The 14,616-nt window shown below is 42.1% G+C and overlaps 2 protein-coding genes across 16 annotated transcripts in view; one reads left to right on the top strand and one right to left on the bottom strand.

The window, feature by feature from the left end:
• The window catches only part of LOC141782758 (activin receptor type-1-like), a 201,142-nt gene that overhangs the window by 37,692 nt on the left and 148,834 nt on the right, over window positions 1-14,616 (top strand). The window lies entirely within an intron of this gene.
• pkp4 (plakophilin 4) overlaps window positions 1-14,616 on the bottom strand; it is a 101,862-nt gene that overhangs the window by 21,913 nt on the left and 65,333 nt on the right. For all 15 annotated transcript variants that reach the window (XM_074659425.1, XM_074659421.1, XM_074659420.1 and 12 more), the window contains 4 exons: window positions 7,173-7,343; window positions 4,213-4,423; window positions 2,394-2,526; window positions 211-424 (listed from right to left, as the gene is read on the bottom strand). In XM_074659425.1, coding sequence (XP_074515526.1) covers window positions 211-424; window positions 2,394-2,526; window positions 4,213-4,423; window positions 7,173-7,343 — 729 coding nt within the window. The remainder of the gene's footprint in view (window positions 1-210; window positions 425-2,393; window positions 2,527-4,212; window positions 4,424-7,172; window positions 7,344-14,616) is intronic.

Here is a 14,616-nt window from a genome sequence, read left to right on the forward strand (position 1 = left end):
ATTATTAGTTGAGGCCCTAGATGACAGGAAGTGTACTTTTGCTTTCTTTTCATGCCAGATGGAGGAGCGCTATAGTGGATCATCGTTATGTGGAAGATTGTAAAAGTGGGGTGGAGGGATAAAGAATCAGTATGAACACTACATGCCCACATCCTCAAGATGAAGGAGGGGAAAACTATCAAGCTATATCCTCCACACATGCGAACTTACCGGTGACGAGCTCCCTCACTTCTGCATCTACGGTCTTCCTCAGCAGGCGGAGCAGCGCCGGGACGCCGCCTGCGTTCCTCACAGCGATCTTGTTCTCATCCATAGCTTTCCCATAAACCAGGTTCCTCAGAGCTCCACAAGAGTTCTTCTGGACCTCGAGGACCTTGTGGTCTAGTAGATCCACCAGATGTTTAATTCCTCCCAGTCGACACACCTACAGACAACGTGAGTGAGATCAGGTGGGAACTATAAAGACTCTGAACAGCATTTTTTCAGCTTATATACTGTGGAGAGCCAAATCATACATTTATTCATGTGACAAAAGAATCTCTACACAGGGAATTTATTCATACCGAGATACAAATTATTTGAAAAAGTCATGCTAATCTATGTCCACGGGAAAAAGCCTTCACCACAGGAGAAGACTAGATTAACATTTTCATCTTGTGAGAGGAATGAAACGTACCAGGAGAGGATTGCCTTCTGCTTTTCATTGTATAGTATGATTAATTTTATGATATGTTGACATTTGGCATGTGAGAATAAAAAAAACATTCTTCATCTCTGAGGTCTCCTTCCTCTTTCTGCATTATGCTGAGAAAGGACGAACTTGACCTTTAATGTTTGGGATTCCTGTGTGTCTATTTTAACTGTAGCTGTATGGATGTTTTTCGTTGGTTTATGGCATGGGTGAGCAGCAGGAATGTGTCCGTGATTCTGCCGTAGATTTCATCTTTATGAAGAGTCTGCTGAGACGCTGTGTCTAACATTTAAGGGATCACCAAAGATATTACAATCCATCCTGAGGGAGAAATGAATGTCTGTGCAATTTAATTTCATGAAAATCCATCCAATAGTTGTTGAGACATTTCACTTGAAACATAAATCAAGGTCACCAAAGTCAGTAGGCTCAATCCTCTGGGTAAAATGTTTATATTAATTCCGCCAACAGTTGTTACCCGACAACTTGGGTTTGTATTTTTGTAGCTCTGGCCATCAGTTATATTAGATATGCTGCTGGGGTCTTGGAGCAGGACAAGAGCGCTAAAAATAGGCCCCATCATGCAACAAGCAAGAACGAGATTAGCCAGAGGATTTGGCAGATTAGCCACCACATTATTGGGCGGTAAAACCGAAAGTGAGCCATAATGTCTCTAATAATCTCTCACTGCACAGGAAAACTGAGCGTGCACAACTGCAGTATGGCAAGTATGGAAGGTCAAGCTTAAACCAGAATGTTGGTCTGTGGACTGTGAAGGACGTTCAGAACGGACAGTTTGGGTTGTAATTTTAACTGTTTGCCTTTGTTTTCTCTTCCAAATAAAAATCTATTTCCTTCCTGGGGTTTTGTTTACGACTTGTTTGATCGTCTGGACACAGACGGAAAGCAAAGCAATGTACTGCTGTGGACGGGACCGGCAGAAAACATATTTTAGCCATATAAAAAAATCAATATCAGTTTAAGTGTACGCTATATTTAGAATATTTTTACCAGTTTACCTTACTGTCAGACAGCTATACAGTCTATGTTTCCGACTTGGAACTGAAGCTGTTATCTATGCTGTCGCCAAAGCAACCAGACTCCATTGAAAAAAACAGTAATTTTACCTCCCAGAACACAGGAGTTGCTCGTCTACCGCTGCTTCAATCAGTTAATTTGTGTTATTGTGTTACTTTGGTTAGTTCAGACTCACCAAAGTCACACATTGCACAAACAAACTAACCGATCGAGGCAGCGGTAGACGAGCAACCCCCGTGTTCTGGGAGGTAAAATTATAGTTTTTTAAATGGAGTTTGGCAAGAGCATAGATGGATACAACGGCTTCAGATCCCCATCAAGGGCTGTCTGACAGCAAGGTAAAGCGGTGAAAATATTCTAAATATAGTGTACAACTGACATAGATTTTTTAGGTGAGCATTTCTTTTAGGTGGCTAAAATATGTTTTGTTGCCGTCCCCGTCCACTGCAGTATATTACTTTGCTTCCGTGCGCTAACTCGTGTCTGCTTCTCCAAACTGGGAATGTGTCGACCGTCATCTACTGTAGGTTATACACTGACTATGGATAAGTACCTCATACAACCCCACTTCAAACCCAAACTATCCCTTGAAGGTGGTTGAGTACAGAGGTTGACAAAGTCATTCTAATAAGACCCAGTGTGGCATTTGCGGTACAACACCTACCTCATTCTTAACTCGATTATCACCAAAGCACAGGTGCTGCAGGTAGGCGGCGGCGTTGGCCTGCACTGAGGAGAAGTGATGCTGCAGCATGTGAATCACCTCCGTCAGCTCTGGGTCACGCCAAGCAAACTCCCTAGAATTACAGGTGGGGTGCAAAGGTATCAGCATGACGACAGAGGCAGAAATAAAGTTGTCTTCTCAAAAACACAGAAACAGTTTCCCTCAAAATTAATACTTCAGCAGCACCTCGGGGCAAACTGATAAGCACAGGAAATTACATTCACATCCGGTTCTATATAACAATCCTCTTTGGTCACACTTGGATTGCTGCTTTTCTAAAAGCAGCACACTAAAGAAAGAAGTGAGGAATGCACCGCCTCCAATTGGAATCCATTGGTACCAACCATGCAGTATAAATGTCAATTCTAAAAATGGTTTCTGCATACTGGGGTCCCTAAACACTCTTTAAATTGAATCGAATGGGTATCACTGTAAAGCTGAGACTCTTGTGGATTCAATGAGCCCAATGTATTAATGTGTGATGATGTTAGTCCCCATAGTAGACATTTCATACAGTGAGACCATTTTTTGAAACTTGACCTCACTGTATAAAATGACCTGTTGTGACCTCTAGGATAATCACAGCTTCATGAAACTTTACAACCACAAACTAGAGACCTAGAGCATTCAGGGGATATGTGGCTTTCCTAGGTAGATTAACAATAAGGGGGTTTCTGAGCAGTTTCCAGAACAGATGTGCTCGCCATCCAATCAATGAAAAATGCAATTCTTGCAGAAATCTCCAAATGTCAAAAGTTTTTGATACTAAATCACAGCATGGCTTTTTTTTCTATGGTGTTCCTCAAGGTCTTGGTGTCTTAATGTGGCATTTTGGAGCGATTATTGATAATTTTTAACAATTCTTCAGTGGTAAATTTAGCACCAAATCTATGTAACAAATGATATCAACCCAAAAATTGCTATAACAACTTTATGAGACATAATATAGCATCTATCATAATGCCCTAAGCTCTTATACACTTTCACAATTTATTTTATTTATTTAATTAATTAATTAATTTTTATTTCTGATATATGACTACAGCAACTTGACACACAGTGCTGAGCTGACCGGTTCTCAGCTTTCACATGATGTACACCACTTCTATGTGACATATTACTGTTGACCTGCTATCTCCCCCCCAATGTCACCCTATAAAAAAAGACAAAAATGGGTCTATGGTAAAGACGGGTGGAGTGGAAAAGGTTAAGAAACCAGGCAGGTCAAACTCCTTTAGTCTTGATTCTATCACAGCACAAAGCCGAAAAACACACTTGTGGATTTCCCTGGACAGAGATCCTGTTAAATATTCTAGGAGGAATTTCTACTCCGATGCATTCCTGAACGGACCTGGGTCATGTTGGTGCATTCTCTGCCTAAAGTAGTTACACTACAGCAAAATACACGGGTGTAAACAAAGCTCCCAACGTGTGAGGTCAGGGGGTTTACTGCAGAGGTCAATCCACTCTCTGTGCTCACACGTCCGTACGACAAGAGCAGACGCAGCACTTTAGCACATGTGAGAGCCTATTGTTGAGGGGCCAGGCGTAGTAGAGCCAGCTTAAAAGCTAGAGCTGCATGTGACTACCCAGGGGGCTCCCTGTTTGAATAGTAAGAGGACACCGGTGTTGACCTAGCAGAACAGGGATGCCTTGTAAGCATAAGTAGTCCCTTCGGATGACTGTTTCCTGCCACACTACGCTGGCTACTAACCACTGACTACATCTAGTAGTTCACTAAAATGTGAGCAGTGCTTACCTGGGATCCTTCTGAATGCTGTCTATAGAGGGGGAGCGGGTAGCACCGTCATCCATGACGACAGGCTGGCGGGCGTAGTTGGGATCGGAGGGCCGGTACTGTGCCGAGCGGTACGGATCAGCGTAGGTGGCTGCTGTGTTAAGAGCATAGTTGTTTCTTTGGTAGATCATAGTACCGCGCTGGCTGGGCGTCCGCTGGAGACTCCCCACACCTGAGGGCCAACAAATAAAAGCTTCAGACAGAAAGTTTAAACAGCAAAAACAAACATGCGAGGTGTTAGTGGAGATTAACAGCGTTCAAACCTTTTCAGCTAAACTCTGAGCTTTACACACCGGTAGCATGCCACTTTAAAAACCGAGCTGAAAATACAAACATGCGTCCGTTCCGTCAGACTCAGCAACTTCCACAATCTGGAACCAATTAATGACGAGGATAAAACGCAGCTCCCACGGCTCCACAAAGCAGAAGTCTTCTTCTTCAAGGGGCTGTTTGCATGTTGTTTTGCTTTTTTACAAGATTGTGTTTAACCAGAACGGGATCCTGCTGGTTTTCAAAGAGGACTCAACCTGCTCGATGATCCACAAATCCTTTCCTCACCGCCTTCTCGCTCCTTTGTGCCACTGTGCTCTTAGGCTAACTTTGCCAAACACAGCAGAGAGGCAACGGTAAACCATGACCAGCTCCAAAAAACAGTCAGAGATGCACTAGTAAAGCATCCCAAACATGCAGAGAAGTCGTCCTCCCAGCAAAAGGTCCTGATGGCATCTCGCTTCTGTCCTCTTTTCATTCGCTACGAGTCATATTATGACCTAGTTTTTTTTGTGACACAGTGGGTCACAAACACAGAACTGCATAAACAAGCGGATTGGGTTTAGCCCTCCTTCTCACCGGAACCACGTGACGATTGGCAGCGTGACTGCTGCGCTGGTCAGATCACTATCAGAGTGCCAGCAGGACTGGGCATGTGCGTGCTGCTCACACTCCCTCCTATCAGAAACCAAGACGTTTCAACTCGTGGGGCTGCTCCAAAAACACAATTTCTCACATCAGTGCACTTCTATGTTGGGCAGCAGCACTTCCCCGCAGTATGGTTATCTCCCAAAATAGAGCCAAAGACACTGGAGGACAAATTATAAACACCATAGAGTAGCGTTGCAATTTAACCACAGCTATTTGGATTCTTCATCTTTTCAGCCTAGGATCAATATTTCTATTTAACATTAAAAAAAAAAATCAGAAAAGTACAGTATAAGTTTCCAGAAAAATCCAAAGAATGCATGGAGAGGGGAGAAATGGCCCGTTGAAATTTAATTTCACAACATAAGAAAGAAAACTCTGGGATCAAATTGGATTTTTCTAATGAGGTAGCTCTTACAAAGACTCCATATTGAACAGCCCTTCCAGCTCCGCCCCACTCGCCTTTCTCAATATCGCTGGCATAAACACATTATAGTGGCTCGCCTGGGGGCTTCTTTGCAGCATCAATAGCATTTATTAGTGAACTTATCGGTCTAAGCAGATCTCCCGTGTGCCAAGGAGAAGGCTGGATGAGTGTGTCGGTGCAAACTAAGCATGTGTATCTGAGGCAGGAGGGGTGATGAGACGAGAATGCCAACATCAGGAGAGCTGGAAGAGAGCAGGCTGTGGGTAACCAAGCTGTCCCCCAGCCCCTCCATCCTTCTTCTCATTCTCAGTGTGACACACGGGTAATGGACTCCTTTGTGGCAGGATGACATATCAGTACCTGCCTATTAACTCATGTCTCACCCTTTTCTGCTGACAGTGGAGGGAGGAACGAAAGGGAGGCAGAGTGAAAGAAAAATAGAAAGCAAGAGGAAAAAGCGAGGAAGAAAGACATAACACAGGTAGCGGTAGAGCTGAAGGGCAGACGGACAGAGAAATGGTGCTCCCCAAGGAAGACGATGCAGCAGAGTCAAGGGGGCCAGAAAAGACTTTTTGTGAGATTTGAAGACAAAGGGACCATCTGGACTAGATAACGACAAGAAGGTGCTCTTAATGAAAAAATGGTTCTGCTTGAAATGAAAATGTTGTTCTTATCTTGACCTGCATGACGATACAGAGATAACACGAGCAAAGAGGAGAGAAAATGAAGGAAAATAATTAGGTTTGGAGATAATTTGATAGTCTGATCTGTTACACACACACACACTCAAAACTAAGACACTGTGTATTGTTTGTCAGCTATAGCAGGGGTTTCCAACTTTTTCTGCACTGCAAGTTTATATATATATATATATAGATATATAAATTTATATATATATATCTATATATATATATTGAGATATTATTTATAATATATATATATATATTATAAATAATATCTCAATATAGTATATGAGATATATCTAAATAGTTTCATATTTTCTCTAAAATAACTTTGATTTAACCCTTTGATGCTTTTGAGTATACAAGCGCAATCCTTCTAGAAAACTGATCTAAACACTCTGAGGTGGTGTACTGTACTGTACTGAAATTTAGTTTTTCTCTGAAATACAGTTTGCAGGTGGTGTTTTTTAAAAGTATCTTTAATTTTAGTTATAATATAATATTTATTATTTTTCTCTCATTTGCCGCTTTTATTTTGAAGTCAGTTCTTACGCGCTCTTACCGTAATACCTAGTATATACACGTACCGCAAAACAACGTGGGGGCTAGTTTGACCGTCATTTTCGAAGTGGAGGCTGGCATCTTTCATCCCCTTTTCCGTCCTCAACACGTATAAACTCGCTTTGGCGCTTCACTTGTTTCACTCTCTCCAGGCTCTTTCCCTTGTTGTCTTATCTGCAGTGTTACAGCATTACAAGGTGACACTCAATAGATGAAAGGCAATTAAGTAAATACACAAGGATGGGTGTATCTTATGTCATGTCCTTGGTGCGTCTTCATCCTTTTTTTAACTTGCCACCTGGGTTTTACCATCTAAATAATGTGGGACCAACCTGAGGTGCTCCTGTAGAGGGTGCCCTGCTGGGTTTGGGTGGGGCTGCGGTACAACGGGCCCTGGAACGTCCGATCCTCGTAGATTGGTGCAATGTGACGTTCTGGGGACATGGCTGACCTTAAGTCCTGGCCCAGCTGGCTGTGTTGACTGGCGTACGAGCTCCGTATTCCTGGAGATGAAGGAGAGTGGTTAGCAGATAAGTGGTTAGCAGCAGAATGCTCTAGTGATTACTCAGACAGTTTGATAAGTAAAGTGTCAAAAGGTTTCGGCCGCTGGTCATTCAACTCCCATGTGTGCTGACAAAGTGCTATTGACAAATATACTGAATGACTTTCAGCTTATTTACTGTGATTCTTTCTAGTTAAATGTGTTAAATCGAAGTGCAAAATAAGAGGGTTAACGAATAGAAAGAGAAGCTTTCTAAGCAACCATTGGTTTCCATTTATTCTGTTGTGATATGAAAATCACTTTTAGAGACTCGATACTCGCTTGATTTAGGTAATCAATCACCGTAAACGACATGTCTCCTTTAATTGTTGTCAAAGTTAATGTCATTGTTGCATGGTAATGCGGTTCACTGCTCTGCATTACCATATAACAATAATGCAACACTGACATAAATAAAAGCAGACGTGACGCTCGCTGTGACCTCTCTCAAGCAAGGTTCAGGTTAGGAAGTTCATTTCTACACGGGATGAAATGAATGGAAATGGGCAGTATTCAAAGATAAAAAAACAACTAATAAGCTTGAGGATATGATTGTCAGTAATGTATTCATTATAGTAAATAACAATACATCAGTCCTTTAAGGGTGCTTTCACAAGCCATAGTCTGTTTGGCAGGTCCGAATCAGAGTGAAATTGATACTTTTAGTTTGTTTTCCATTTAGTCTGGTTCGGTTTCACAATGCACAAATTAAAGCGGACCATATAAAAAAAAAAATTTGCTGAGAGGCGTGTACGAAGGAGCGAATTGATCTTTTTCATCTAGATAGCTGACACTTCTATGCACGGAATCACACACTTTGATATATTGCTGTTGAAGTGTTTTTTCACTTTGACTTGACACTGATCTACTGTGCGCACAAATCCCTTCTCCTCCAGTTTATCTCAAATGACTCTTTAAATGACTTTATTTAGCATATTCTGTAAGCAATCATCGGACAACCGCTCAAACAAACTGCACCAGAGTACGATTAAAAGGACTAAATGTTGGCCTGTGAAAGCGCCCTAAGACACAAAACAAATCACAGCAACAAGAGATCTATTAGCTCTCCCTGTGTTTGTCTATCATTGTTAATCCACATTACATAAAGTTGACATATACACTACCCACAACACATACCTCAGCTAATTAGTATCACACCTGTTGGAAAAATTAAACTCCAGGAGGGTGGAATAACAAACGTTGGTATCCCTTTTTGAATTTGTCACCCCAAAGAGAGAATTCACATATTTAAAGCTCATTCCTCTATAAAACTAGAAGGCTCCGACACACAAAGTCAACTTCAAGGAACCAGCACTGAGGAAGTCAGATGACTGTGTTGTTGTGTTTAAGTGCAACACAGGTCATAACAACACAAAGACCACAGCCAACATCCATGTATGTTCAGCACCTGCCTGAGGGGAAATAACTAGTAAGTATGTAGTCTGTATTTGTACTACAAAGAAACACTGTGGAGAGATGAACAAAACAAAGTGGCCTCTGTGAGTCTGATTAAACAGTCTTGTTATATACAAATTGAGAATATGTAAGATAAAGAACTGCAACTACTTTGTTTTGCATTGGTGTTGTCAGCCAGTGATCTTTTTCTTGTGGAAGAAGAGTAGGCGGAAGCAAATGGTAAATATACAGCACTGCGCTAAATTGGTAAGATCAGCCACTGATGGAGGCCAACAAGGACCAAGAAGAATGAGAACCAATTAGAGCACGGCCAGAGCAGATGTTAGGAAATGTGTGGTACGGGAGTCAGCTTCTGTCATCAGCAACAAGCTAACCTGAGAAAATGAAACACACAGGTCCGAGAGGTAACTGCCCTAATTAAAATGCCTTTAGACAAAAGTCACTATAGCAACGGGCTGCGTGGGGCAGCATGAAGCGGCAAGTCCTGTCTGACTCAGATTCAGACCAGATGTGAAACAAAAACAACCATATATGTAGCTCTGAGTCCGTCCATATAAAGAAGACCCACGGCCATGAAACTCACCCCATCTCCGTCATTCCCTTACCCAACCAACCTCAAAATCACAACGCGAACACAGCACACATCTGTGCTCTTTTTTGAAGGGAGGACATCCTCAGATGTGGTAATTCCTAACATTTCTGGAGTTTCGGATGTTATTATGTCACACCTCAAAGGGCTGAAATCATCATTCATGTTAGTTCTGCCATATCCCAATATAAGGAGTATTAAAATCCTCCGTCATGCTACACCCTCCCAGTGAAGCTCAATGCTGACGGTTTAAAAGAGCTGTCATAGTCCCCAGTAGAGATTCACAATAAAACTAAATAGTACAATAGCACAAAATTGAATCTAATGGTTCTGTCTTTTCAGACAGGCTGAAAAGCATCACATTAACTCGACTATTTCAGTGCATGAGATTGACGATGGGCTGTGAAATTGCAAAATCAAAATAATAAAAGGTCTAATGCTTGAAAATGGACCATAATTACGGCATGATTTGGCTAATCATTCCCCTAATTAAATTAAACTTGGGGTGAATGTGTTATTGTGACAAGAGGAATAATAACGGTCATGCTCTGAAGATGTCATGAACGTGTTGCAGACTACGCTCTCATTTAAAGCTGAAGAAAAATTGAAGGTTACAAGAAGACACTGTGGGTATAAAGAGATCTCTGATTTGCTTTTCTTTAATCTGCATGCGTATGTTTCTGTGTTTGTGTTAAAGCTCACATCAGTGGAGCCCACTACACTGTGAAGCCCAGTGGACCAGCACACAGCTGGCAACTAACTGCTCATTGCACATTTCACGAGCCTCCAAACGTCACTTGGGTCCTCTCCAACTGCATGAGCTCAGGCGCGCACTGCTGCTAAAAACACCAACTCTGCCATGCAGAACCAGCTAAATGAGGGATTCTTGTCACAGTTTCAGATGAAGGAAATTAATAAATAAGAGTGTTTGCCTCCTTCGGGAGCAGAGGTTCTCTGGGGGCGCGGCGAGTGAAGATTTTAGATGTAGACAGCGGGCCAGACGGAGGCTGACCTCTGGAGCACCAAGCAGTGAAGAGGCCAAGCTCTGCTAACCTCTAGCTGCATGATAAATGCATAAGATAATGAATTAATTAGGTGACTGGTTAGTGTTTATTAATAAGATGGTTGCAGTCCAGATTATGTACTGGTTAAGACTAGTTGATTGACAGGCAGTGGTGTAGTGGTCGTTGATGAGGTTGGTGTACTACCAGGTAGATGGGTAGTAGGTGACGGAGGAGGAAGTGGGTACACTCTCCTTTATATTCCATTGTTTTTTTGGCAAGACAGATTAATGCTACAAAATGTAATCAAAAAATAAATTACTTAGGGCTGTCAATCGATTAAAATATTTAATCGCGATTATCCGCAAATCTTTTTATCTGTTCTAAATGTACCTTAAAAGGAGGTCTTATCAACATGGGAGTGGGCAAATATGCTGCTTTATGCAAATGTATGTATATATTTATTATTGGAAATCAATTAACACAAAAGAATGACAAATATTGTCCAGAAACCCTCACAGGTACTGCATTTAGCATAAAACAATATGCTGAAATCATAACATGGTAAACTGCAGCCCAACAGGCAACAACAGCTGTCAGTGTGTCAGTGTGCTGACTTGACTATGACTTGCCCCAAACTGCATGTGATTATCATAAAGTGGGCATGGCTGTAAAGGGGAGACTCGTGGGTACCCATAGAACCCATTTTCATTCACATATCTTGAGGTCAGAGGTCAAGGGACCCCTTTGAAAATGGCCATGACAGTTTTTCCTCACCAAAATGTAGCGGAAGTCTGGAGCTAGTATGACATGGTTGGTACCAATGGATTTCTTAGGTTTTCTAGTTTGTTGTGATGTCAGTATCTTCACTCGCGCATTAATATCGCGTTAACTCTGACAGCCTTACAATTATTATATTATTATATAATTATTTATTCCCAGGGGAAATTCAAAAGCTACCCAGCAGTATATGAAGTAATGCATAAAAGAATATATATAAATACATTAAAGTTGCCCCACATTTTTAAGCTGCAATATTAAAGTGATGTACAAATTAATACATTAATAATCATAATTAAATAAAATAATACACATCATTCTGTGGAGAATAAACAGGCTAACCCATATCTGTTAAAACTATTAATGTGTGAAGTCTGAACGGTGGGTGTACTGGATAGGATTTCCATAAAACGTGTCTAAATGCTCTATAACAGATATATTTTGTGCAGGTCACCAGTGTGCAAATGCAAGCTATTCAATGCTAAGCAGCTTTGACAAAATACTAACTTGACTGTCAAGAATATGTTAAACTTTAAAATAAAGGTTTTATCCGATTTGTATTCCATTACTGTCTGTTCAGCCATCAGACGGCCTTGGAGTAAACAAAGCTGTGGAGGCCATGATACATTTTATTTTTCAAAATGCTTTTTGGGATGATTTCCAATTGTCTGTTACTACATCAACAAATCTTGCCTACTTTATATGCAACAGGTTGGCCCCTACCAATAGCACCCCTCCTCCTCCTCCTCCTCCCGACCACCTCGGTGGTTCCACTCTACATTGTTTAATTCCCGGGCTGAACATTAGTCCCACTCCACACCTGCTACCAGAGTTGTTTCTCCATTGTTTAAGAATTGCTTGGTGGAAAAATAATATTTCATTTTGTATTAGTTTTTTTCAAAATTAGCCATTCAGAAGAAATTCTTTTTCAACACCATTTAATAAAATCAATGAGCCACTTAATGCGATGCTTTCAGAGCAGCTTAGAGGGTTTTAGGCACTCCGGGGTGAACGTCTCTTAGCTTTTAGTGTCCTCTCTTGTGGCTTTTTGCTAAATGAAACATTGGAGCTGCAAAATATACCGTAGGTTCGCAATTTCAGACTAATCAATGGATTGTATTTAATACCAAAAATTGAGGCACATGAGTTAAACTTAACCGTGAATTACACATAAACAAGTGCTCCAATATGGCAGGCATTTGTTGTGCAGCGTAGGAGAGTAAAACTGAATAATGCTGCTGTAGTGGCACACTCAATAGCCCGGGAAGCCTTTCACTCGGTGGCACACAATAGCCACTAGCAGCAGCTTGGCAGGAAATCAGTTCAGCTTCTCTTGTTCAAAGGTTTAAAGGGGGTGAGGATATGAGGAGAGAGGAGGTAGTGGGAAGACAGAAGGAAAAGGCGCAGAAGAAAGCGGGGAGAAAATATACGAGGGGGGGAGGAAAAGAAAGGATGAAAATGAAAAGAGGGTTAATGAGGCCGTCTAGGACCACCAGAGGCTCCTCATCCCGTGTAAAGCCCGGCTGTGACCGAGTGACAGGGACAGAATCTCCCAGGCACAGGAGCCTTCATGCATATCTCTCCCACTCAGCATCCCGACTCCTGAAAGTAGCAACGTTCAAACAACCTTAGAGGAGACTAATCCGTCTGCCTGCTTTATTCTGCTCCCCCGGTAGAAGGGCTGCAGTCACTTCTAAAAAAGCATCTGCAAATTGTCAGGGAGAAATAACATACTGCTGTCTATTGAGGATGAATGGCCCACATTCCTGGTGCGTTATAGTCATTTAATTCTCCCCCTCAGCCCTCTCACCGTGGCTTTAACAGATTGCACTTGGCAGAGGCTAGATGAAGGGCGGTGGCGGGCTTGGCGCGTGCTTACTCTGGAGAAACAAACACTTAAATGGATGCAGCTGACTGCATTCCTCAACAAGAATCATTTTCAAAAAGGCCTCTTCAGACAAACAGGAGAACGGGAATGATCACCAGAGAAATCGTTACATGTAGAAGTGAGAATACTGTAGCTGTAAAAGTGAAGTGTACCACGGTTTAAACTTGGCTGTCAGGTTGAGAATGCGCACATGCACATACGCCATTTCCCCTCGCTCTCTTTGTCCCACTCAAATGGACATCAAGCCTAATGGGCACATTATTAGGGACAATTTGTCTTCAATTTCCATTTTTCAGCAGCAGAGGGAAGGTATGACTTCCTGCCAATGACAGCGGTGGGGGGAGGGGAGCCAGGTGGGTGGTGGGGAAAAAAAAGGAGGTAAGGGAAAAAGTGAAGGAGACAAATAATACAAGTAAAGGGATAGAAGTCTGCTGGGAAGAAAACAAAAGGAAACCACACAATGTGTGACAGAGTAACAGAGAGGCGAGGAAAACATCACCCGATAGATACTGACAGAAAACCACCAACGGCAACAATATCAAGGTGAAGCTGTCGGATGGCGTTTGCCAAATGCTTCGCAATTGAGCCTGATCACGTGATCATCCCATTTCCTTCCACAATGGCTCATCAAACACTTGTGACAAATTACTGTGTTAGAGGTAAAGCTCCGCTGTAGTGTATGTGAGAGAAAGGGAGGGTGAGGAAAGACAGGCAGGAGAGGAGAAGGAGGACATGGGAGGGAGAGGGAGGAGAACTAGGCTGGTGTCTCACTCTGCTCAGAGGACAGAGACTGAAAACCCATTTGTGTCTGCTTGAGACATCATCACTCACAGCAGCGTGACGTAACTGCCTACTTACAAGAACCTGCAAACGCACCTGAAAATGAGCGTCTGACAGAAGAGTAACACATTAGAGGATGAGGAATTCTGGCAACAAGAGGTCACACTACGTCTGTGATTTAAAGATGGTTTGGAAGTCTGATTAAGAGCAGATTGATATCTGTTACAGGCGATGCTTGCCAATGAAGGCTGGGAAACACAACAACCCTCTTTGACTGTCTGGAAAAAGGTACTACCTCACCAAGTCAAAGAGTGAAGAGTTAAGAAGTAGTTTATTTTTTGTCATGCTTTAAAGTTAAACCACATTCAGTATTAAAGGGACAGTTTGGGTGTTTTGAAGTGGGGTTGCATGAGGTACTTATCCATAGTCAGTGTATTACCTACAGTAGATGATGGTTGGTGCACCCCCAGTTTGGAGAAGCAGACAGTGGAGTTACTGCATGGAAACAAAGTAATGTTCTGCTGTGGACGGGGCCGGCAGCAAAACATATTTTAGCCACATAAAAAAATCACTATCAGTTTAAGTGTACGCTATATTTAGAATATTTTCGCTGGTTTACCTTGCCGTCAGACAGCTATACACTATGTTTTCCAATGGGGAACTGAATCAGTTATCTTATTCTCACCAAAGCAACCAGACTCCATTGAAAAAAACAGTAATTCTACCTTGCAGGACACGGGGGTTGCCTGTCTACCGCTGCCTCGATCGGATAGTTTTGTTT

The sequence above is a fragment of the Sebastes fasciatus genome, chromosome 14, assembly GCF_043250625.1.
Source record: "Sebastes fasciatus isolate fSebFas1 chromosome 14, fSebFas1.pri, whole genome shotgun sequence".
Taxonomy (NCBI): Eukaryota; Metazoa; Chordata; class Actinopteri; order Perciformes; family Sebastidae; genus Sebastes; species Sebastes fasciatus.